At 41.9% G+C, this 26,371-nt stretch overlaps 3 protein-coding genes across 3 annotated transcripts; all 3 read left to right on the forward strand.

The window, feature by feature from the left end:
- Positions 1-776: 776 nt before the first annotated feature.
- Positions 777-10,303, forward strand: LOC148065675 (hepatic and glial cell adhesion molecule-like). Its single transcript, XM_087808062.1, has 9 exons — positions 777-989; positions 1,365-1,395; positions 2,188-2,388; positions 4,542-4,883; positions 5,003-5,284; positions 8,207-8,300; positions 8,356-8,429; positions 8,483-8,553; positions 10,179-10,303. The coding sequence occupies exons 1-9, from the start codon at positions 777-779 to the stop codon at positions 10,203-10,205; spliced, it is 1,335 nt and encodes a 444-aa protein (XP_087664188.1). The 3' UTR covers positions 10,206-10,303.
- Positions 10,304-10,614: 311 nt separating this feature from the next.
- LOC148065676 (serine/threonine-protein kinase pim-1-like) lies at positions 10,615-17,247 on the forward strand. Its single transcript, XM_087808286.1, has 9 exons — positions 10,615-10,699; positions 11,394-11,478; positions 13,371-13,496; positions 14,297-14,391; positions 14,476-14,523; positions 15,139-15,342; positions 15,402-15,582; positions 16,142-16,312; positions 16,394-17,247. Exons 2-9 carry the CDS (start codon positions 11,406-11,408, stop codon positions 16,498-16,500), a joined length of 1,005 nt encoding a protein of 334 aa, XP_087664412.1. The 5' UTR covers positions 10,615-10,699; positions 11,394-11,405; the 3' UTR covers positions 16,501-17,247.
- An 803-nt stretch (positions 17,248-18,050) lies between these two features.
- styxl1 (serine/threonine/tyrosine interacting-like 1) lies at positions 18,051-26,051 on the forward strand. The gene is made up of 8 exons (XM_087807499.1): positions 18,051-18,212; positions 23,091-23,152; positions 23,231-23,330; positions 24,601-24,734; positions 24,794-24,939; positions 24,998-25,095; positions 25,618-25,730; positions 25,802-26,051. Exons 1-8 carry the CDS (start codon positions 18,110-18,112, stop codon positions 25,931-25,933), a joined length of 888 nt encoding a protein of 295 aa, XP_087663625.1. The 5' UTR covers positions 18,051-18,109; the 3' UTR covers positions 25,934-26,051.
- Positions 26,052-26,371: the final 320 nt, after the last annotated feature.

Consider the following 26,371-nt stretch of genomic DNA (forward strand, 5'->3'; position numbering starts at 1 on the left):
CCCAGCATGATTTATTTTGGCTGTTTTTATCTGAAGGTGAATATAAATATGACATTAAACCAGTGCACGCTGTGGAAAAGGTCGATGACCTCTGACCTACAATTCTTTAATTTACAGACCACATGACTCTTGATGAAGTCGTAACTGCTTTCATTTGTTTGTGTCATATGTCCAAACATCAGCTTTAAAAGCTGCTGGACTCACTGTATCCTCTCGTCCTCAGTCGTCATTCTTCCTTTAGCTGTGCAGGACGTAACGACTGCTGCCATCTAGAGGCTGAAGTTTAATTGAAACAAAAAAAACGGGTATATTCGTTAATTGAAAATGTAATAATAAATATATTTTAAACCTAATTGAACTATACTCCTAAGAAGAACTATGATACAAATATGATAAAACTATGATAAAAATAAAACGTAAATACAGTGTTGTGAAGAGATTTAAGTATATATGTTTTATTAAACATCTGTTGCAACAAAGTACAGACGATGTCAGTCAAAGTACAGCTGATGTCAGTCAAAGTACAGCTGATGTCAGTCAAAGTACAGCTGATGTCAGTCAAAGTACAGCAGAGAATACACAAAAGAATACTTCGAGGTCATCACAGGACACGATCATGACACGTTTGTCAATAAAGCTTTGAAGTTTTGAAGAAACAAAATGGCCGACAGCTGTGTGACATCACGTGTTTGGAGGGTCAGAAGAAACGATGAAGATAAGAGTTTGATCAGTCGACTGTGGTGTCCAGCGGAGAAGAATCAACGAGCCAAAACATTATGACCAGCCAGGAGGATCTTGAAGCCATGCTGGTGTCCGAGCTGCTGACCAGCCTGGTGGAGGAGACCTCGTCCAGGAGGAGCCCGGCGTCCAGGAGAGGGTTGTGGACCAGGATGAAGCAGTTCCTGGACAGACACGTCCCCAGGATGTTCGTGACCCGACCTCAAGGTCGTCTGTTGTTCCCCCTCGACGACGACGTGGAGTCTGCGCTGGTGAGCGAGAGCAGGACGGAGACGAGTCAAGAACCTCTGAGGACTCGCTCGTCCACCTCCTCCGAGTCTCAGGTCCTCAGAGCTGTCAACACCTGAACATCAGACCTGGATCATAATCCTTGATGAGGACTGACGTGACCTTCATTTGTTTTCTAACCAAAATATGTCCAAACATCAGCTTTGAAAGCTGCTGGACTCATTGTATCCTCTCGTCCTCAGTCATTGCTGTATCCTCTCGTCCTCAGTCATTGCTGTATCCTCTCGTCCTCAGTCATTGCTGTTTCCTCTCGTCCTCAGTCATTGCTGTATCCTCTCGTGCTCAGTCATTGCTGTTTCCTCTCGTCCTCAGTCATTGCTGTATCCTCTCGTGCTCAGTCATCGCCGTATCCTCTCATCGGTCATCACTGTATCCTCTCGTCCTCAGTCATCGCTGTATCCTCTCGTCCTCAGTCATCGCTGTATCCTCTCGTGCTCAGTCATCGCTGTCTCCTCTAGTCCTCAGTCATTGCTGTATTCTCTCGTCCTCAATCACAACTGTCTCCTCTAGTCCTCAGTCATCGCTGTATCCTCTAGTCCTCAGTCATCGCTGTATCCTCTAGACCTCAGTCATCGCTGTATCCTCTCGTCCTCAGTCACAACTGTATCCTCTCATCCTCGGTCGTCATTCTTCCTTTAGCTGTGGAGGACGTAACGACTGCTGCCATCTAGAGGCCGCAGTGAGATACTGTAGGGATCACAGTATTTTGAGTGTTATTTGTCAAAAAAACGTCTCAGCAAAGTAAACGCACGATGAAGACGACGATGAAGGATCTTTATTTGTGTTTATAAAGAAAAATACAAACATTTTCAGAATTTCTTTTGAGAAACATGTGTTTTATCGACATATTCCTTGAATGTTTAATAATAGTTTATTGTTAAGTTGTTGGATCATATTGACAGTATTGACAATAAAACTAGAGTTAATATTATCTCTTATGTCTTTAATTACTTCTTTATTATCTTGTGTAAAAAAGCAAATCTTGATTCATTTATTTTAAAGAGTTTTATAACGAAGTAAACCAACGAGTGACTGAAAAGATGAAGAAACTTCATCCACGAGAGACGAACTCTCAGAATCAGAGGTTTTTATTGCTTCAAGCGAAGGAACATGTTTGTTGAGCAACAAACGACACAGTCGCACGTTTGTCTGCTGGACCAGCGGTTCTGGAGAACAACTGGTCTCAGTGGGACCAGAACAACGGACCATTGTGTCCTGGACCTGCTGGACCTGCAGGATCTGCAGATTCTGCTGCTCGACCGGAGCAAAGAACCAAGATGAAGGCAGAGGTCCGGACTTCAACCGACGACCACAAGAAATCCAGGGTTTTCTTCATCGCCTTGTTCGGACTCATCACCTCAGGTCAGTTCGACTTATGACTGACACCATGATTGACAGCTGGATCGACACCATGATTGACACCATGACTGACAGCTGGAGTGAGTCTCTGACTCATCTAAACAATAATTCATTTATTCTAATTATGAATAAATCCTTCAGACTTGAATGTTAAACATTGATTCTTGTTTCTGGACAATAAATAAATGTTGTTTATGTTCGAAATTATGTTCTTTGGTTTGATGACCTCATCGCTGCGTGACTTAGCATGCTAACAAAAAGCTAACAACAAGCTAACAAAAAGATAACAACAAGCTAACAAAAAGCTAACAACAAGCTCACGCTCTTAATATTTGTATTTTCAACTTCAACTCTACTTGATCTCACCATTATTTCCTCTGCTTTGATTCTTTTGTCCAGATACTATTTTAATAATAAAACCTCAGGTTTGTGTAAAAGGTTTCAAATAAAAATCTTTAGAATGTTTTTTACTGGTTTATAATATATTCTAAGTACATTTATTTACTTTTAATACCAAACCATTGGTTTTAACATTTTATTTTGAAAATCGCAACATATTTCAAACAGGAAACACAAAAAATGCTCTTGTAAACAAACAAAAAAAGATATATAAATATAATTATAATAAAATGGACATTGTGTGTCTTTAATTCAAAGAGTTGAACAAAGTGTTGACACGACAACATGTTCCTCAACATCAAGAATGTAAACAAGTGACTTCATTATTCTTTTAAATTACTTAATAATAATAATAATAATAATAATCTCTATTTATATAGCGCCTTTCTAGACTTGTCAGTGTTTCTTTTAATACGTGGTTGTTGTGAAAAAAATGTTTACCTCAAACTTTATAAAACTTTCTTTCTACTTACGATCAGATCATTGATTATTCAGAACCTGAATTTTGTAACGTTGTGTGTGTGTGTGTGTGTGTGTGTGTGTGTGTGTGTGTGTGTGTGTGTGTGTGTGTGTGTGTGTGTGTGTGTGTGTGTGTGTGTGTGTGTGTGTGTGTGTGTGTGTGTGTGTGTGTGTGTGTGTGTGTGTGTGTGTGTGTGTGTGTGTGTGTGTGTGTGTGTGTGTGTGTGTGGAGGTAGATTTGTTTCTTTATTATTCAATAATCAAAAAAGGAATTTTAAATTAAAAAAAATCTACTTAAACACAAAAAGTAAGTTCAATCCAAAAAGTAAAGTTTTAATTTGGAAAAATTGTTTCAATAATGAAAAATCGAACTCTTTTCTTTGATCGTCATTAACGTTTTGTGTTGATGTTATTGTGTCTTCATTATTGACTCAACAAAGTAGCTTCAATCAATCGAGGTCTTTTTTCATCAAAGTCAAAATGCTTTTTATAAAAGTACTTTTTTTATTATTTGATTTGAATAACTTGTATTTTTATAATTGTTTTTGAAAACTTAATAACGAAGAAACTATTCGCCTCCATATCAGTTGTAAGTGCCTGTCAAAAACTCCGAGTCACCGACTTTATATTTTAAAAAAAAGTTGTGTATTTTTAATTCACAGATTTAGCGGATAGTGAACTGAGGAACCATTTCGGTCCGCCTCCAATAGGATCCGGGCACTTCCTACGCGATGACGTCACACGTTGAACTGCGAACGTCTTTTTTAAATATCTTTTTGAGTCAAATAAACGTCAACATATCGATTACATGGTACTTTTTACAACACATAACGCATTTATATTGACTTAAAGGCGATCTTTGTCAGCAAAGTCACTTTCCGTTCTTTCATTTCCTGGTCTGACGACACACGTGACTTTCACCCCGCGCTACATGTGACGAAGCCGCTGATTGGCTTAAACTGTTTTACTAATAATAACACACTCTTAACTATTCAATATAAACATTCAGTGACGAACACAGATGACCAGGTAATTAGCATTTAAAAAAAAAAAGTAGGAATTTTCCCGTTTCAATAATTCATTGTACCTGCAGTTTGGATCATGAACACCTCAGTAATCAAATTATTTAGTTTAAATTAGAATGTTTTATGATTTAAATTGAATGTAAATATGACAAAGATCGTCTTGTTAATATAATGTTTTATGTGTGGTTTAAAAGTACCATTTAAATAGCAGGGCGGTGTAAATGTTACACCGTGGTATCGTTGACTCTCCTACTGACACCTCCTCTCCTGCAGGGGGCGCTCTGGCCGTGAACCTGACGATCCCCAACGCTCTGCTCAAAGGCTCCACGGGAGGTGAAGCTCTTCTCTCCGTCCGCTACGAGAGCTTGAGCCTGGACCCGCCGGTCATCAGGTGGCAGCTGAGGAGGGAGAAGTCGGTCACGGTGGTCCAGTCCATCGGCACCGACATCGTGGGCTCCCTGAGACCCGAGTATCAGGACCGGATCCTGGTGTTCGAGAACGGAACGCTGCTGCTCCACAACCTGCGACTCTCTGACGACGGGATCTATGACGTGGAGGTGTCCATCACGGACGACACCTTCCCGGGCGAGGGCAGCATCTCGCTCTCCGTCTATGGTAGAACTTCTGTTTGATTGACTTCCCTGCAACCGACCTCGTCTTCTGTCCCTGAGAGTACTTGTTCCTGCTGTTCCTGAGATCTTCATGTCGTTAACATGTCACCTGTTGGTCCACAGAACCCGTGTCCAGCCCTCACGTCCACACCGACGACTTCGCCGTCATCGAGCGAAGCGAGAACCTGGTCCTGAACTGCTCTCACGAGAACGGAACCAGGGTCACGTATCACTGGTACAAAGGGGGAAGTCCGCTGACCAATGAGACCCGGTTCGTCCTGTCACGTGACAGGAAGCTGCTGACCATCGCTCGGGTCATGATGGCGGACGACGACGTCTACAGCTGCATGGTCACCAATCCTGTCAGCAGCATGTCCAGCGAGCAGGTCAAGCTGACCGTTTACAGTGAGTCACACTGACCGTCTACAGTGAGTCAAACTGACCGTTTACAGTGAGTCACACTGACCGTCTACAGTGAGTCACACTGACCGTCTACAGTGAGTCACACTGACCGTTTACAGTGAGTCAAACTGACCGTCTACAGTGAGTCAAACTGACCGTCTACAGCGAGTCAAACTGACCGTCTACAGTGAGTCAAACTGACCGTCTACAGTGAGTCAAGCTGACCGTCTACAGTGAGTCAAGCTGACCGTTTACAGTGAGTCAAACTGACCGTCTACAGCGAGTCAAACTGACCGTCTACAGTGAGTCAAACTGACCGTCTACAGTGAGTCAAGCTGACCGTCTACAGTGAGTCACACTGACCGTCTACAGTGAGTCACACTGACCGTCTACAGTGAGTCAAACTGACCGTCTACAGTGAGTCAAACTGACCGTCTACAGTGAGTCAAGCTGACCGTCTACAGTGAGTCAAGCTGACCGTTTACAGTGAGTCAAACTGACCGTCTACAGTGAGTCACACTGACCGTCTACAGTGAGTCAAGCTGACCGTTTACAGTGAGTCAAACTGACCGTCTACAGTGAGTCAAACTGACCGTCTACAGTGAGTCAAACTGACCGTCTACAGTGAGTCACACTGACCGTCTACAGTGAGTCACACTGACCGTCTACAGTGAGTCACACTGACCGTCTACAGTGAGTCAAACTGACCGTCTACAGTGAGTCAAGCTGACCGTTTACAGTGAGTCACACTGACCGTCTACAGTGAGTCAAGCTGACCGTCTACAGTGAGTCACACTGACCGTCTACAGTGAGTCAAGCTGACCGTTTACAGTGAGTCACACTGACCGTCTACAGTGAGTCAAACTGACCGTCTACAGTGAGTCACACTGACCGTCTACAGTGAGTCAAGCTGACCGTCTACAGTGAGTCAAACTGACCGTCTACAGTGAGTCACACTGACCGTCTACAGTGAGTCAAGCTGACCGTTTACAGTGAGTCACACTGACCGTCTACAGTGAGTCACACTGACCGTCTACAGCGAGTCAAACTGACCGTCTACAGCGAGTCAAACTGACCGTCTACAGCGAGTCAAACTGACCGTCTACAGCGAGTCAAACTGACCGTCTACAGTGAGTCACACTGACCGTTTACAGCGAGTCAAACTGACCGTCTACAGTGAGTCAAACTGACCGTTTACAGTGAGTCACACTGACCGTTTACAGTGAGTCACACTGACCGTCTACAGTGAGTCACACTGACCGTTTACACACACTGACCGTCTACAGTGAGTCACACTGACCGTATACAGTGAGTCACACTGACCGTTTACAGTGAGTCAAACTGACCGTCTACAGTGAGTCAAACTGACCGTTTACAGCGAGTCACACTGACCGTCTACAGCGAGTCAAACTGACCGTCTACAGTGAATCAAACTGACCGTCTACAGTGAGTCAAACTGACCGTCTACAGTGAGTCAAACTGACCGTCTACAGTGAGTCAAACTGACCGTCTACAGGGAGTCAAACTGACCGTTTACAGCGAGTCACACTGACCGTCTACAGCGAGTCAAACTGACCGTCTACAGTGAATCAAACTGACCGTCTACAGTGAGTCAAACTGACCGTCTACAGTGAGTCAAACTGACCGTCTACAGTGAGTCAAACTGACCGTCTACAGTGAGTCACACTGACCGTCTACAGTGAGTCAAACTGACCGTCTACAGTGAGTCACACTGACCGTCTACAGTGAGTCAAACTGACCGTTTACAGCGAGTCACACTGACCGTCTACAGTGAGTCACACTGACCGTCTACAGTGAGTCAAACTGACCGTCTACAGTGAGTCAAACTGACCGTCTACAGCGAGTCAAACTGACCGTCTACAGTGAGTCACACTGACCGTCTACAGCGAGTCAAACTGACCGTCTACAGTGAATCAAACTGACCGTCTGTCACACTGACCGTCTACAGTGAGTCAAACTGACCGTCTACAGTGAGTCACACTGACCGTCTACAGTGAGTCAAACTGACCGTCTACAGTGAGTCAAACTGACCGTCTACAGCGAGTCACACTGACCGTCTACAGTGAGTCACACTGACCGTCTACAGTGAGTCAAATTGACCGTCTACAGTGAGTCAAACTGACCGTCTACAGTGAGTCAAACTGACCGTCTACAGTGAGTCAAACTGACCGTCTACAGTGAGTCAAACTGACCGTCTACAGTGAGTCACACTGACCGTCTACAGTGAGTCAAACTGACCGTCTACAGTGAGTCAAACAGACCGTTTACAGCGAGTCACACTGACCGTCTACAGCGAGTCAAACTGACCGTCTACAGTGAATCAAACTGACCGTCTACAGTGAGTCACACTGACCGTCTACAGTGAGTCACACTGACCGTCTACAGTGAGTCACACTGACCGTCTACAGTGAGTCACACTGACCGTCTACAGTGAGTCAAACTGACCGTTTACAGTGAGTCACACTGACCGTCTACAGTGAGTCACACTGACCGTCTACAGTGAGTCAAACTGACCGTCTACAGTGAGTCACACTGACCGTCTACAGTGAGTCACACTGACCGTCTACAGTGAGTCAAACTGACCGTTTACAGTGAGTCACACTGACCGTCTACAGTGAGTCACACTGACCGTCTACAGTGAGTCAAACTGACCGTTTACAGTGAGTCACACTGACCGTCTACAGTGAGTCACACTGACCGTCTACAGTGAGTCAAACTGACCGTTTACAGTGAGTCACACTGACCGTCTACAGTGAGTCACACTGACCGTTTACAGTGAGTCTACGGCTCTGGTGAAAGTACAAACTAGCATTTGCGTGTTAGCATCCTTGGCTAACAACAATAGAAGTTGTTGATTTAATACAAATATTTCAATGAAGTTTAATGTTGTGAATGTTTGCACAGAGAGAAGTTCACTTTACATCATCCTCTCCACCGGAGGAATATTCCTCCTCATCGCCCTGGTAACCATCTGCGCCTGTTGGACTCCCTCAAAAGAGTGAGTCCTGAACGTCAGAACTTTAACAAGAACGTTCATTGATGTTCCTTCGAAGGCGGCGATATCCAGCCAGGAAGCTTCTCTCCAGGTCCAGGTCCGGTCCTCGGCGCTCCCTGATCCAGCTGGCAGGTAGAACCATGACAGGGTTTGGTGTCCCGGGTTCAAGTCTGGTCTCTCCTCAGACGACTGGCCCGACGTGAAGGAGAGGATCGGAAAGAACGCCGTGACGTCGCTGTACGTGCTGCAGAGGAAGGTGTTTGACCTTCATCCTTGTTGTGTGTGACGTGTGTGTAGTTCCAGCTGTGTGTGTGGTTCCAGCTGTGTGTGTGTAGTTCCAGCAGTGTGTGTGTAGTTCCAGCAGTGTGTGTGTAGTTCCAGCAGTGTGTGTGTAGTTCCAGCAGAGTGTGTGTAGTTCCAGCAGTGTGTGTGTAGTTCCAGCAGTGTGTGTGTAGTTCCAGCAGTGTGTGTGTAGTTCCAGCTGTGTGTGTGTAGTTCCAGCTGTGTGTGTGTAGTTCCAGCTGTGTGTGTGTAGTTCCAGCTGTGTGTGTGTAGTTCCAGCTCTGTGTGTGTAGTTCCAGCTCTGTGTGTGTAGTTCCAGCTCTGTGTGTGTAGTTCCAGCTCTGTGTGTGTAGTTCCAGCTCTGTGTGTGTAGTTCCAGCAGTGTGTGTGTAGTTCCAGCAGTGTGTGTGTAGTTCCAGCAGTGTGTGTGTAGTTCCAGCAGTGTGTGTGTAGTTCCAGCAGTGTGTGTGTAGTTCCAGCTGTGTGTGTAGTTCCAGCAGTGTGTGTAGTTCCAGCTGTGTGTGTAGTTCCAGCAGTGTGTGTGTAGTTCCAGCAGTGTGTGTGTAGTTCCAGCAGTGTGTGTAGTTCCAGCAGTGTGTGTGTAGTTCCAGCAGTGTGTGTGTAGTTCAAGCAGTATGTGTGTAGTTCCAGCAGTGTGTGTGTAGTTCCAGCAGTGTGTGTGTAGTTCCAGCAGTGTGTGTGTAGTTCCAGCAGTGTGTGTATAGTTCCAGCAGTGTGTGTAGTTCCAGCAGTGTGTGTAGTTCCAGCAGTGTGTGTGTAGTTCCAGCAGTGTGTGTGTAGTTCCAGCAGTGTGTGTAGTTCCAGCTGTGTGTGTGTAGTTCCAGCTCTGTGTGTGTAGTTCCAGCAGTGTGTGTAGTTCCAGCAGTGTGTGTGTAGTTTAAGATTGAGAAGAGATAATTCCGTTTACTGTCGTGAAAACTGAAGCGTCTCCCGCCCACACGGTCCAGATGTGCATCTGTGTAGAAAAACCATCGTTGGTTCAGTTTTTTCATGGAAACATCGACAAGAACTTCCAGCTCTGATGACTTTTAATCACGAGAGAAAGATATTTTGTTCCCAGAGTCGAGAAGTTTCAGTCGTCAGCAGAACGTTGGCAAAAAGACAACGACGTACAAACACATTCGATAAAGAGCACAAATAAAACACATTATTATTCTATGAACAAAGAATAACAAACACAATGATAATAAATATACAAACGACAACAAAGAGTCGCACAGAAGAAAGAAACCATTGTTGGGTCATGACTGAGACAGACTGGGGTCCTGTCCAGGGTGTCCCCCGCCTCTCGCCCTATGAACTGGGATCGACTCCTGACATTAAATCAAACGTCATCTTAGGTTTGGTGTCATTTAAAGATGAGACTTTATTTAATTCCCAGAGTGAGAAGTTTGAGTCGTCAGCAGAACGTGGAGTAATCATGTTAAAGGAGGACAACAGAGACGATCACACAAACTATGATAATGATAATAAATACACAAACAACAGAAGTAAGAAACTGTCATGTATAAGTTCAAACCATCATTGAACATCAAATGAAAAACATAAAAATGCATTAAAGCTTGTGTTTGACTCCAGGATCCCTCGACTGACTCCAGGAACTGACTCGTCGCTCCGTCCTTGAAGGATCTGATGTTGAATCCTGTGAAGATCGTGATCGTCGACGAGTGGATCAAAGACTGGCGGAGCTTCATCGTCCACTAGATGTCGCTGTTGCTCCGATGAGACTTTTTTTTTAAAAACCCAGAGCGCCCCCTACAGATCGTGAAGACGCGTCTATAGTGTGTCGTTTACCTGTAATACAACCATGTGACCGTTACATTATGACCACGTGTTCCCGACTCCTCTGGACCTTTGATGGTTCGACCGTCTTTCATCACGACGTTCACCTGGACCAGAGTGAGGTCATGATGATGTCACAGAGACGGCGCACCTGAGGGGCCGCTCAGACCATAAGAGGGGCCCGAGGACCAGCAGCAGCACGGCATGGACGCCTCCAGCTCCAGGGGTCTTCTGTCCTCGTCGCTCACCTCCTGCTCAGCGTCGCTCAGCCTGTGTTGAATAAAGTCCAGAACCTTCCAGAGGTCACGTGTCCTCAAGTAGGTCGCGACCCTTCCTCGACCTCAGACGCACAACGTCGGTGATTAACGACGACAACACAGCAAGTTTTAAATCATTAGATTTATTGAAAAAGATATAGATTTGTTTTGAACAAACTGGAGAGAAACTGAAATAATAACATTTAAAAAAACCAAAAGAAATATTTAAACGATATTGAGTTAATTTAACAATTTTATTGAAATGTTTTCTTAAGCATTGAATCAAACGTTTAGAATCTTTTCATTCAATAGTTTGTTATTAAAAGGTTGAATATGTTTTTTTAATAAATAAAAAAAACGACTTTTTTTTTAATAGTCAATAAGATTTTTAACACAGAGTTTGATATTTTATTAATCATTTTATCAATAATAATTAAAAAACAATGTTAAAAATTAACCGTTTTTTATGGAAAATGAAAAAATGAAGAAAATTAAAAATATACAAATAATTGAAGAACATGATTCAAATAATTCAAAGAAAATAATAAATGATTAATAAATATATTGAAACATTCGAAATTCAATATTGTGATGTCATTGATCAACTTGATATTGAATTGAACAAAGTAATAGTTTTATTATTTGTTGTGAACGAGTCGTAAATGATCTTAAACTCTTGAGTCGTCGATGAGTTACTAGTTAGTCACTAGTTACTAGTTAGTCACTAGTTACTAGTAATTACTGTTGACAACAGTCGCAGACGTCGATGACGAGCAGAGACTGCATGCAGACGAGGAAGAGGAGGAGAGAGTGTGACGCAACATCTTCCTGCTCCACTGGTACGACCTCTGACCTCACTGTCAATCAACGTTATCAACCACGCCCACTTCACCAGATCCTTCTGGACTGACTCGTATCTTCTGGACTGACTCGTATCTTCTGGACTGACTCGTATCTTCTGGACTGACTCGTATCTTCTGGACTGACTCGTATCTTCTGGAATGACTCGTATCTTCTGGACTGACTCGTATCTTCTGGACTGACTCGTATCTTCTGGAATGACTCGTATCTTCTGGACTGACTCGTATCTTCTGGACTGACTCGTGTCATCTAGACTGACTCGTATCTTCTGGACTGACTCGTATCTTCTGGACTGACTCGTATCTTCTGGACTGACTTGTATCTTCTAGACTGACTCGTATCTTCTGGACTGACTCGTATCTTCTGGACTGACTCGTATCTTCTGGACTGACTCGTATCTTCTGGAATGACTCGTATCTTCTGGACTGACTCGTATCTTCTGGAATGACTCGTATCTTCTGGACTGACTCGTATCTTCTGGAATGACTCGTATCTTCTGGACTGACTCGTATCTTCTGGACTGACTCGTATCTTCTGGAATGACTCGTATCTTCTGGACTGACTCGTATCTTCTGGACTGACTCGTATCTTCTGGACTGACTCGTATCTTCTGGACTGACTCGTGTCATCTAGACTGACTCGTATCTTCTGGACTGACTCGTATCTTCTGGACTGACTCGTATCTTCTGGACTGACTTGTATCTTCTAGACTGACTCGTATCTTCTGGACTGACTCGTATCTTCTGGACTGACTCGTATCTTCTGGACTGACTCGTATCTTCTGGAATGACTCGTATCTTCTGGACTGACTCGTATCTTCTGGACTGACTCGTATCTTCTGGACTGACTCGTATCTTCTGGAATGACTCGTATCTTCTGGAATGACTCGTATCTTCTGGACTGACTCGTATCTTCTGGACTGACTCGTATCTTCTGGACTGACTCGTATCTTCTGGAATGACTCGTATCTTCTGGACTGACTCGTATCTTCTGGAATGACTCGTATCTTCTGGAATGACTCGTATCTTCTGGACTGACTCGTATCTTCTGGACTGACTCGTATCTTCTGGAATGACTTGTATCTTCTGGAATGACTCGTATCTTCTGGAATGACTCGTATCTTCTGGAATGACTCGTATCTTCTGGACTGACTCGTATCTTCTGGACTGACTCGTATCTTCTGGACTGACTCGTATCTTCTGGACTGACTCGTATCTTCTGGAATGACTCGTATCTTCTGGACTGACTCGTATCTTCTGGACTGACTCGTATCTTCTGGAATGACTCGTATCTTCTGGACTGACTCGTATCTTCTGGACTGACTCGTATCTTCTGGAATGACTCGTATCTTCTGGAATGACTCGTATCTTCTGGAATGACTCGTATCTTCTGGAATGACTCGTATCTTCTGGACTGACTCGTATCTTCTGGACTGACTCGTATCTTCTGGAATGACTCGTATCTTCTGGAATGACTCGTATCTTCTGGAATGACTCGTATCTTCTGGAATGACTCGTATCTTCTGGACTGACTCGTATCTTCTGGACTGACTCGTATCTTCTGGACTGACTCGTATCTTCTGGACTGACTCGTATCTTCTGGAATGACTCGTATCTTCTGGACTGACTCGTATCTTCTGGACTGACTCGTATCTTCTGGAATGACTCGTATCTTCTGGACTGACTCGTATCTTCTGGACTGACTCGTATCTTCTGGACTGACTCGTATCTTCTGGACTGACTCGTATCTTCTGGACTGACTCGTATCTTCTGGAATGACTCGTATCTTCTGGAATGACTCGTATCTTCTGGAATGACTCGTATCTTCTGGAATGACTCGTATCTTCTGGAATGACTCGTATCTTCTACAGTGAGCCGCACCAGTGAACCCCTCAAAGGCGTCAGTGAAGAAAGCGATGACTCGTCAAACGAAGCTTCATCTTCTCAGATCCTCGATGATCCAGAAGCTGTTGTCGACTCACCAGGACGACGCAGAGGTTAGAATCACCATGACAACTACTATTATGGTTTAGAAACATATTAATATACGTTTTTACACAATACTATCGATATTTAGCGTCACTGGATCCATTTTTATTTACAATGTAAATATTCACAGCGTTTGTTCATGTTTGTGTTTCAATTAAACCTCTGGCCTCTAGATGGCAGCAGTTGTTACGTCCTCCTTAGCTAAAGGAATAATGGTGACTGAGGACGAGAGGATACAGTGAGTCCAGCAGCTTTTAAAGCTGATGTTTGGACATATTTTGGTTTGAAAACAAATGAAAGTAGTAACGTCTGAGGACGAGAGGATACAGTGAGTCCAGCAGCTTTTAAAGCTGATGTTTGGACATATTTTGGTTTGAAAACAAATGAAAGCAGTTACGACTGAGGACGAGAGGATACAGTGAGTCCAGCAGCTTTTAAAGCTGATGTTTGGACATATTTTGGTTTGAAAACAAATGAAAGCAGTTACGACTGAGGACGAGAGGATACAGTGAGTCCAGCAGCTTTTAAAGCTGATGTTTGGACATATTTTGGTTTGAAAACAAATGAAAACAGTTACGACTGAGGACGAGAGGATACAGTGAGTCCAGCAGCTTTTAAAGCTGATGTTTGGACATATTTTGGTTTGAAAACAAATGAAAGCAGTAACGACTTCATCAAGAGTCATTTAACCAACATACAACTATGTCAGCAGTATTTGTATTTCATATTTGAGTATTATGTGAACATGATTGTAACTCTTGTTTATCGTGTACATGCAGTTGTGTATCTGACGGTCTGTTGTGTACAGCCATGTTCGAGGCCAAGTATCTCCAGTACGACCTGCTCGGAGAAGGAGGATGTGGTTCTGTGTTCGCAGGCTTCAGAGAAGAAGATAATCTTCCGGTGAGTCTTTGACTCTTTTATTTAACTTTAACTTTCTCTCAGCACTGCTGAACATTCAGTCGTGTTCTTGTGTTCGTCCTGCAGGTGGCGATCAAGCGCATCTCCAGAGACAGCCACATTTGCACACACTACGTAAGAATATAAAAGTTTCTAAATTAAATGACTTTTACACGGGAGGAATACATACAAGTGTAAAGCTAAAGTAGCTAAGATGCTAAAGTAGCATTGATGCTTAAGGCACTTTGCTCTCGATTAGCTTTAATACATAACATCTGGTTTTACAACTGGATACAACTGGTTCACTTAGCTTTGATAGTGAGTTTATCTATTTCAAAGTTAAAAAGCTAAAAGTTCAGCATATATAGTTGAACTATCTAAAATAGCAAACATGCTAATGTAGCATAGATGCTAAGGCCCTGTGCCTCCTAACTATAGCAACATAATGCTGTAGTTTAACTGCTAACATGTACTTCATAAGCTAAATGAAAACTATGATTTTATCAGAAGTATAGCACAACTTGCTAATGTAGCTTAGTTGCTAATGCACTGTACTATTGCGAAATGATGCACTTTATATGGTGTGAACAAAGGTAGTTATTGCTACCTGAGATAAAACTAATATTATTGTAAACAAATATATGAACATACTGTATGAAAGTATATGTTTAGTTGTAGTATTTATGCTACAGTGTTGCCTGCTAACATGCTAACGTGCTAACGATGACCTGTAATGACCTCGTGGTTCAGGACGAGAGCAGGAAGCTGGTCTTCACGGAGATCGCCATCATGAACCGAGCCTGGTCCAGGAGGAGCGGGTCCGTGGCGCTGCTGGACTGGTACCTCCTGGAGGACGAGCTGGTCCTGGTGATGGAGAGACCGGTCCCGAGCATGGACCTGTTCACCTTCATCAACACCAGGTGCAAACGCCACATGACGGAGACGAAGGCCAAGGTACCAGCCGGGGGTCACTGAAGGTCGCGAGCGTGTCTGAGGTCGCGGTGTCTCCGCAGGTCATCATGAAGCAACTGGTGGACGCCGCGCTCGCGCTCGCCAACCGAGGCGTCTGTCACCGAGACATCAAGACCGAGAACATCCTGATCCAGACCGACTCCAGCTCGCCCAGGATCCACCTCATCGACTTCGGCTACAGCGTGTTCGCGGAGAAGAACACCTTATACAACGTGTTTTACGGTAACAGGAAGTAAACCATCAACAGAAACTTTTTTAATTAAATGTGTTTTTAAACATTGAATTATTTTTAAATAATTCAATTCAATAATTTGAAAATCCTTTTTTTTTTATTAAATTAATTGAATATTTTCAAATGTCATTTATTTTTATTTTAAAAAACAATATTCTACATTAAATATCTTTCTTTTAAAGTTCAATATAAACGTTAGAGTCTCCAGACTAAAGCAACAGAGACCGAACTACTGGATCAAATGTCAGCCAATCATGTGACGCGCAGACGATCATGTGACGAACGTATTGATTTACGAAAGATTACAAATGACACATTTTCAATTAATTTAATTTTTCAATGATTTAATTAGATCAATGACTCCATCGAGTAGCTCTGTGCTCTGTTGCTTTCGTCTGACCAACATTTTTAAATTGAATTTAAAATGCTACCAATTTAAAAATATTGAATTTGTAAGATTTATTTTTTAATTATTTGAAAAACAATGTCAAAGCCTTTGAATATTGAATCCATTGAATCCATTATTCACTGAAACATTTGTTCCCTCAGGGACGGCGGAGCACCTTCCTCCGGAGTGGTTCTCCCGGAGCAGCTACCGGGCCGAGCCGCTGACGGTGTGGCAGGTCGGGGTGGTTCTGTACGAGATCCTGCACAAGGGCATGTTCGAGACGCAGCACTTCCTGCAGCTCAAGAGGAAGATCCGCAGGAAACTCTCTGAAGGTAAAACTAGATCTATCTAGATATATATATATATATATCTGAGTCTCTCACAGACGCCGGCGCTGACTCGTGTCTCCACAGGTTGTCAAGACTTTCTCAACAAATGTTTGACGACAGCCCCGGAGCTCAGGCCCACCTTAGACCAGCTCCGGTACCACCCCTGGATCCAGGGCCCCGGCACCAAGTGAAGAGGAGACACACAAGGACACACACACACAGACACACAAGGACACACAAGGACACACAGACACACACAGACACACTAGGACACACAAGGACACACACACACACACACACAGACACACAAGGACACACACACACACAGACACACAAGGACACACACACACACACAGACACACAAGGACACACAAGGACGCACACACACACACAGACACACTAGGACACACACAGGCATACAAGGACACACAGACACACAAGGACACAAACAGACACACAAGGACACATGCAAACACACAGAAGGACACACACAAAGACACAAATAGACACACACAGACACACTAGGACACACACAGGCATACAAGGACACACAGACACACACAGACACACACAGACACACACAGACACACACAGACACACAAGGACACACAAGGACACACACACACAAGGACACAAACAGACACACATGGACACACACACACAAGGACACAAACAGACACACAAGGACACACACAGATACACAAGGACCCATGCAAACACACAGAAGTGTGTAGCTGTGTGTGTAGCTGTGTGTTCTTAAATACAATCATTTTAATTTAAGACATGTTTCTTGTAAGGTTTGGAACAAAACAAAAGCATAAAGTTCGTCTGGAAACTTGTTCAATATAAAGTGTGTAAGAAAAGTCACAACAAAGATCCAAAAACTCTTGTTTTTCTGTTTTCAATGATTGTTTGAAATAAACACAACGATGATGTCACTCGTGTCACTTTGATGCTTTGATCCTTCGACTCCTTTGACGTCTTCGTTTAGAATCATATATAGAATCATATATAATCATCTATAACGACTCGTGTCTTTATTATTCAAAAGATGCGAGAAAAGAGGTGAAAACGAAGGTGATCACATGACACGTTAGCTTAGCCTAGCTTAGCTAGCATGAACCGCTAAAAACATTCGTTATTTTTCTGATGCTTAGACATTTTCAGTAGATGATGTTAATATATATTAGCTTTACTTTGAAATCTACATTAAATGTTTCCTTGAATTTCTCGAACTCCTGTGTTGTTCTCAGTATTATCTTGATCTTTAAAGTATATACTTTATTGACTATTGTTTTGATTGTTTAAGCGCTTTGTGACCCTGGTCTCGAAAAGCGCTATATAAATAAATATTACTTACTAATATATGAGGCTTTGTTTTGTTAGCCTGTAGCTGTTAGCACGTTTAGCTAAGCTAGCAGGTCTAGTGTTGCTGTGACTTCAGTAACAATTAAATATCTGTTGATTAACATATATGTGATAATAACATGTTTATATGATTCATTCTATATTTTATTTTTTAAGTTTGGTCTTTTTATGATGCAAAGCTCAAACTTGATAGTAGATCATAAAAGATTCAATAGTTAATGTTCACATGAATTATAAATAGAACGTTATTTAAAGTGTAATAAGATCCAAGTCTGGTTTAAAGAGTGATGTCATCATGACGTGTCAGGCTTGGTGTTGTGTTGCCTAGCAACCAGACCACAACAGCTAATGTGCTAGCATGATGCTCGTCGCTTACTGCTGCGACACGTGACCTTGTATGTTGTGTTGTCAGTGAACACGCGTGTGCGTCTGATGGCGAAGATATTACTGTGTGAACCACTGGAGCTTTTCAACCTGTTGAACCAGAGATGTCGCGTCAACAGACTCTCAGAGATCAACTTCCTGTGTCTGATCGGTAGATGAATCTTTTTGTGTTTGAATCTTTTTGTGTGTTTGAATCTTTTTGTGTTTGAATCTTTTTCTGTGTTTGAATCTTTTTTTTTGTGTTAGAATCTTTTTCTGTGTTTGAATCTTTTTCTGTGTTTGAATCTTTTTGTGTTTGAATCTTTTTCTGTGTTTGAATCTTTTTTTTTGTGTTAGAATCTTTTTCTGTGTTTGAATCTTTTTCTGTGTTTGAATCTTTTTCTGTGTTTGAATCTTTTTTTTCTGTGTTTGAATCTTTTTGTGTTTGAATCTTTTTGTTTGAATCTTTTTGTGTTAGAATATTTTTCTGTGTTTGAATCTTTTTGTGTTTGAATCTTTTTGTGTTTGAATCTTTTTCTGTGTTTGAATCTTTTTTTGTTTGAATCTTTTCCTGCGTTTGAATCTTTTTCTTCTGTGTTTGAATCTTTTTCTTCTGTGTTTGAATCTTTTTCTGTGTTTGAATCTTTTTGTGTTTGAATCTTTTTCTGTTTGAATCTTTTCTCCTGTGTTTGAATTTTTCTGTGTTTGAATCTTTTCTCCTGTGATTGAATCTTCTGTGTTTGAATCTTCTGTGTTTGAATCTTTTTATTCTTCTGTGTTTGAATCTTTTCTCCTGTGTTTGAATCTTGTGTGTTTGAATCTTTTTGTGTTTCAATCTTTTTCTGTGTTTGAATCTTTTTTTGTTTGAATCTTTTTGTGTTTGAATCTTTTTCTGTGTTTGAATCTTTTTTTGTTTGAATCTTTTTCTGTGTTTGAATATTTTTGTGTTTGAATCTTTTTCTGTGTTTGAATGTTTTCTCCTGTGTTTGAATTTTTCTGTGTTTGAATCTTTTCTCCTGTGATTGAATCTTCTGTGTTTGAATCTTCTGTGTTTGAATCTTTTTATTCTTCTGTGTTTGAATCTTTTCTCCTGTGTTTGAATCTTTTTATTCTTCTCTGTTTGAATCTTTTCTTCTGTGTTTGAATCTTTTTCTTATTCTGTGTTTGAATCTTTTCTCCTGTGTTTGAATCTTCTGTGTTTGAATCTTTTTATTCTTCTGTGTTTGAATCTTGTGTGTTTGAATCTTTTTGTGTTTGAATCTTGTGTGTTTGAATCTTTTTGTGTTTGAATCTTGTGTGTTTGAATCTTTTTATTCTTCTCTGTTTGAATCTTTTCTTCTGTGTTTGAATCTTTTTCTTATTCTGTGTTTGAATCTTTTCTCCTGTGTTTGAATCTTTTTATTCTTCTGTGTTTGAATCTTTTCTCCTGTGTTTGAATCTTGTGTGTTTGAATCTTTTTATGTTTGAATCGTGTGTGTTTATATCTTTTTGTGATTGAATCTTGTGTGTTTGAATCTTTTTATTCTTCTCTGTTTGAATCTTTTCTTCTGTGTTTGAATCTTTTTCTTGTGTGTTTGAATCTTGTGTGTTTGAATATTGTGTGTTTGAATCTTGTGTGTTTGAATCTTGTGTTTGAATCTTGTGTGTTTGAAACTTTTGTGTTTGAATCTTGTGTGATTGAATCTTGTGTGTTTGACTCTTGTGTGTTTGAATCTTGTGTGTTTGACTCTTGTGTGTTTGACTCTTGTGTGTTTGAATCTTGTGTTTGAATATTGTGTTTGAATTTTGTGTTTGACTCTTGTGTGTTTGGATCTTGTGTTTGAATCTTGTGTTTGACTCTTGTGTGTTTGAATCTTGTGTTTGAATCTTGTGTTTGACTCTTGTGTGTTTACATGTGTTTGTGAATTTGTGTGTGTTTGAATCTTGTGTTTGAATCTTGTGTTTGAATCTTGTGTGTTTGAATCTTGTGTTTGAATCTTGTGTTTGAATCTTGTGTTTGACTCTTGTGTGTTTGAATCTTGTGTTTGAATCTTGTGTGTTTACATCTTGTGTTTGAATCTTGTGTTTGAATCTTGTGTTTGAATCTTGTGTTTGAATCTTGTGTTTGAATCTTGTGTGTATGAATCTTGTGTTTGAATCTTGTGTTTGAATCTTGTGTTTGACTCTTGTGTGTTTGAATGTGTTTTTGAATGTGTGTGTGTTTGACTCTTGTGTGTTTGACTCTTGTGTGTTTGAATCTTGTGTTTGAATCTTGTGTTTGAATCTTGTGTTTGACTCTTGTGTGTTTGACTCTTGTGTGTTTGAATCTTGTGTTTGAATCTTGTGTTTGAATCTTGTGTTTGAATCTTGTGTGTTTGAATCTTGTGTTTGACTCTTGTGTGTTTGAATGTGTGCGTGTTTGACTCTTGTGTGTTTGACTCTTGTGTGTTTGAATCTTGTGTTTGAATCTTGTGTTTGAATCTTGTGTTTGAATCTTGTGTGTTTGAATCTTGTGTTTGAATCTTGTGTTTGACTCTTGTGTGTTTGAATGTGTTTGTGAATGTGTGTGTTTGAATCTTGTGTTTGAATCTTGTGTTTGAATCTTGTGTGTTTGAATCTTGTGTGTTTGAATCTTGTGTTTGAATCTTGTGTGTTTGAATGTGTTTGTGAATGTGTGCGTGTTTGACTCTTGTGTGTTTGACTCTTGTGTGTTTGAATCTTGTGTTTGAATCTTGTGTTTGACTCTTGTGTGTTTGACTCTCGTGTGTTTGAATCTTGTGTTTGAATCTTGTGTTTGAATCTTGTGTTTGAATCTTGTGTTTGACTCTTGTGTTTGAATCTTGTGTTTGAATCTTGTGTTTGACTCTTGTGTTTGAATCTTGTGTTTGACTCGTGTGTTTGAATCTTGTGTTTGAATCTTGTGTTTGACTCGTGTGTTTGAATCTTGTGTTTGAATCTTGTGTTTGACTTGTGTGTTTGACTCTTGTGTTTGAATCTTGTGTTTGAATCTTGTGTTTGACTCTTGTGTTTGAATCTTGTGTTTGACTCTTGTGTTTGACTTGTGTGTTTGACTCTTGTGTTTGAATCATGTGTTTGAATCTTGTGTTTGACTCGTGTGTTTGAATCTTGTGTTTGAATCTTGTGTTTGACTTTTGTGTTTGACTCTTGTGTTTGACTCTTGTGTTTGAATCTTGTGTTTGAATCTTGTGTTTGACTCTTGTGTGTTTGACTCTTGTGTTTGAATCTTGTGTTTGAATCTTGTGTTTGACTTGTGTGTTTGACTCTTGTGTTTGACTCTTGTGTTTGAATATTGTGTTTGAATCTTGTGTTTGAATCTTGTGTTTGACTCTTGTGTGTTTGACTCTTGTGTTTGAATCTTGTGTTTGAATCTTGTGTTTGACTCTTGTGTTTGAATCTTGTGTTTGAATCTTGTGTTTGACTCTTGTGTTTGAATCTTGTGTTTGACTCTTGTGTGTTTGACTCTTGTGTTTGAATCTTGTGTTTGAATCTTGTGTTTGAATCTTGTGTTTGACTCTTGTGTTTGAATCTTGTGTTTGACTCGTGTGTTTGAATCTTGTGTTTGAATCTTGTGTTTGAATCTTGTGTTTGAATCTTGTGTGTTTGAATCTTGTGTGTTTGAATCTTGTGTTTGAATCTTGTGTTTGACTCTTGTGTGTTTGAATGTGTTTGTGAATGTGTGTGTTTGAATCTTGTGTTTGAATCTTGTGTTTGAATCTTGTGTTTGAATCTTGTGTGTTTGAATGTGTTTGTGAATGTGTGCGTGTTTGACTCTTGTGTGTTTGACTCTTGTGTGTTTGAATCTTGTGTTTGAATCTTGTGTTTGACTCTTGTGTGTTTGACTCTCGTGTGTTTGAATCTTGTGTTTGAATCTTGTGTTTGAATCTTGTGTTTGAATCTTGTGTTTGACTCTTGTGTTTGAATCTTGTGTTTGAATCTTGTGTGTTTGAATCTTGTGTTTGAATCTTGTGTTTGACTCGTGTGTTTGACTCGTGTGTTTGAATCTTGTGTTTGAATCTTGTGTTTGACTCTTGTGTTTGACTCTTGTGTTTGAATCTTGTGTTTGACTCGTGTGTTTGACTCGTGTGTTTGAATCTTGTGTTTGAATCTTGTGTTTGAATCTTGTGTTTGAATCTTGTGTTTGAATCTTGTGTTTGACTCTTGTGTTTGAATCTTGTGTTTGAATCTTGTGTTTGACTCGTGTGTTTGAATCTTGTGTTTGAATCTTGTGTTTGACTCGTGTGTTTGAATCTTGTGTTTAAATCTTGTGTTTGACTTGTGTGTTTGACTCTTGTGTTTGAATCTTGTGTTTGAATCTTGTGTTTGAATCTTGTGTTTGACTCTTGTGTTTGAATCTTGTGTTTGAATCTTGTGTTTGACTCGTGTGTTTGAATCTTGTGTTTGAATCTTGTGTTTGACTCGTGTGTTTGAATCTTGTGTTTGAATCTTGTGTTTGACTTGTGTGTTTGACTCTTGTGTTTGAATCTTGTGTTTGAATCTTGTGTTTGACTCGTGTGTTTGAATCTTGTGTTTGACTCTTGTGTTTGACTTGTGTGTTTGACTCTTGTGTTTGAATCATGTGTTTGAATCTTGTGTTTGACTCTTGTGTTTGAATCTTGTGTTTGACTCTTGTGTGTTTGACTCTTGTGTTTGAATCTTGTGTTTGAATCTTGTGTTTGAATCTTGTGTGTGACTCTTGTGTTTGAATCTTGTGTTTGACTCGTGTGTTTGAATCTTGTGTTTGAATCTTGTGTTTGAATCTTGTGTTTGAATCTTGTGTTTGACTCTTGTGTTTGAATCTTGTGTTTGACTCTTGTGTTTGAATCTTGTGTTTGAATCTTGTGTTTGAATCTTGTGTTTGAATCTTGTGTTTGACTCTTGTGTGTTTGACTCTTGTGTTTGAATCTTGTGTTTGACTCGTGTGTTTGACTCGTGTGTGTTTGACTCTTGTGTGTTTGACTCGTGTGTTTGACTCGTGTGTGTTTGACTCTTGTGTGTTTGACTCTTGTGTGTTTGACTCTTGTGTTTGACTCGTGTGTGTTTAACTCTCCAGATGCTCGTCAGACTCAGGTCTTCAACATGAGTCACATCATTACGGCCCGGAGCATCAAAGTGGTGAGAAGTTCTCAAGACATGATTGTATTGATGTTCAGTTGAATCCAGTGGATCCTGAGGAGATCATGTCATGTTCAGGATCCTGAAGGTCACTTCCTGCTGCCAGAGTCCGTGGAGGTCGACATCATGCAGCACATCGTGGTCTACGATGGAAACACCAACAGTCTGCAGGAGCGAGGTTCGACTTTATGTTCTTAAGTCTCTGGAGTTTATTATTTTACTTTTGAAACTTTTTAACCGTAGAAACTCTTTTAAATAATTGAATAAATATTTAATTTTTCACACAGAGTTTGATATTTTAATTCCAATAATTAAAAAACAAATGTTCTAAATCCTAATGTTTTTAATTCAATATATAAACGTTGGTTTAATAGAGTCTCATGATGGGCTGAGAGTTTGATCAGTAGCTCTGAGATCTGTTGGTTCTGTCTGGAGACACGTTTATACATTTATATTGACTTTAAAATACTATGAATTCATTCTTTCCTTCAAGAGTCTTTGAGAACATTGTTCCTCATGGTTCCTCATGGTTCCTCGTGGTTCTTCATGGTTCCTCATGGTTCCTCATGGTTCCTCATTGTACTCATGGTTCCTCGTGGTTCTTCATGGTTCCTCATGGTACTCATGGTTCCTCGTGGTTCTTCATGGTTCCTCATGGTACTCATGGTTCCTCGTGGTTCTTCATGGTTCCTCATGGTACTCATGGTTCCTCGTGGTTCTTCATGGTTCCTCATGGTACTCATGGTTCCTCGTGGTTCTTCATGGTTCCTCGTGGTACTCATGGTTCCTCGTGGTTCTTCATGGTTCCTCATGGTACTCATGGTTCCTCGTGGTTCTTCATGGTTCCTCATGGTACTCATGGTTCCTTGTGGTTCTTCATGGTTCTTCATGGTACTCATGGTTCCTCATGGTTCCTCGTGGTTCTTCATGGTTCCTCATGGTACTCATGGTTCCTCATGGTTCCTCGTGGTTCTTCATGGTTCCTCATGGTACTCATGGTTCCTCGTGGTTCTTCATGGTTCCTCATGGTACTCATGGTTCCTCGTGGTTCTTCATGGTTCCTCGTGGTTCTTCATGGTTCCTCATGGTTCCTCGTGGTACTCATGGTTCCTCATGGTTCCTCATGGTTACTCATGGTTCTTCATTGTTCCTCATTGTACTCATGGTTCCTCGTGGTTCTTCGTGGTTCCTCATGGTTCTTCGTGGTTCCTCATGGTTCCTCATGGTACTCATGGTTCCTCGTGGTTCCTCAAGGCACTCATGGTTCCTCGTGGTTCTTCATGGTTCCTCATGGTTCTTCATGGTTACTCATGGTTCTTCATTGTTCCTCATTGTACTCATGGTTCCTCATGGTTCCTCTTGGTTCCTCATGGTACTGATGGTTCCTCGTGGTTCCCCATGGTTACTCATGGTTCTTCATTGTTCCTCATGGTTCCTCATGGTTCCAGGTGACGCCCTGCGCTGTGCCAGGTTCCTGGCCAACGTGTCCATCTATCCGGTTCACATCCTGAGCGGAGGCTTCGAGCGTTTCTCTGCTCTCTACTCGTTCTTACGCACCGAGAAGATCCTCTACACCATCAGAGTAACCTCCGAGACCTTCCCTCGTCCACGTGTTTCTTCTCACGGTCCACTCTCTGTCAGGAGCTGGAGAAGCTCAAGACGTACCCGGTGGAGATCCTGGCGGGGAAGTTGTACATGGGGGACGTGGACCAGGGCCTGGATCCAGATGTCTACAGAGACCTGAAGATCAGCGCCGTCATCAGCGTCTCTCAGAGCAGCGACATGGAGTAAGACTCGTGCTCGTAGGTCCAGCTTCTGTTTGACTCGTGGCCTCTTCACGTGCAGCTCCATGGACAGAAGCCAGAGCATCCTGTACATCCCTGTGGCCGACTCTGGAGACTCGGACCTGTTTTCCAGATTCGAGAAGATTTGCAGTTTCATCGGTGAGTTGTTGATGTTCCTGGTGTCAGTAGAAGATAAATATAATATTGAATCTAATGTTTAAAATCTTGAAACGTTGAGTTAAATAATCTGGTTCCTCGTGGTTCCTCATGGTCCTCTAGATTCTCATGGTTCCTCATGGTTCCTCATGGTTCCTCATGGTCCTCGTGGTTCTCATGGTTCCTCATGGTTCCTCATGGTTCCTTGTGGTTCCTCATGGTCCTCGTGGTTCTCATGGTTCCTCATGGTTCCTCATGGTACTCATGGTACTCATGGTTCCTCATGTTTCCTTCATAGTCATGAACCATGAGGAACCATGAGTACCATGAGTACCATGAGTACCATGAGGAACCATGAGGAACCATGAGAACCACGAGGACCACGAGGAACCATGAGTACCATGAGGAACCATGAGGAACCATGAGGAACCATGAGGAACCATGAGGAACCATGAGGAACCATGAGTCCCAAATATATTCATATAAAAGTATAAAAAGGTTCCTGATGGTTCTCTGTGTTTCCAGACGCCTACATCAACATGAGCGCACGAGTCATGGTCGTGTCCAGACGAGGACGCAGTCGCTGCAGCAGCGTCTGCATCGCCTTCATCATGCACTTCCTGGGCTCCTCGCTGGAGGTCGTTGTTCAGCCTCAGGTGCGTCAGGTGTGTGTCGCGTGTGTGTCATGTGTGTGTCACGTGTGTTGCAGGAGGCCTGGAAGTACCTGCTGAAGTGTAAACCCAGCATGAGACCCAACACTGGGTTCCTGCAGCAGCTCTCGGAGTGGGAGCTCCTGCTCCGAGGAGAGAAGGTCACCAACGTGTCCGACCTTGACCTGTGACACGAACACCAACGTGTCCGACCTTGACCTGTGACACGAACACCAACGTGTCCGACCTTGACCTGTGACACGAACACCAACGTGTCCGACCTTGACCTGTGACACAAACACCAACATGTCCGACCTTGACCTGTGACACGAACACCAACGTGTCCGACCTTGACCTGTGACACAAACACCAACGTGTCTGACCTTGACCTGTGACACGAACACCAACGTGTCCGACCTTGACCTGTGACACCAACACCAACGTGTCCGACCTTGACCTGTGACACAAACACCAACGTGTCCGACCTTGACCTGTGACACGAACACCAACGTGTCCGACCTTGACCTGTGACACAAACACCAACGTGTCTGACCTTGACCTGTGACACGAACACCAACGTGTCCGACCTTGACCTGTGACACCAACACCAACGTGTCCGACCTTGACCT

Source organism: Callionymus lyra, chromosome 14 (assembly GCF_982586985.1).
Source record: "Callionymus lyra chromosome 14, fCalLyr1.hap1.1, whole genome shotgun sequence".
Lineage (NCBI taxonomy): Eukaryota > Metazoa > Chordata > Actinopteri > Syngnathiformes > Callionymidae > Callionymus > Callionymus lyra.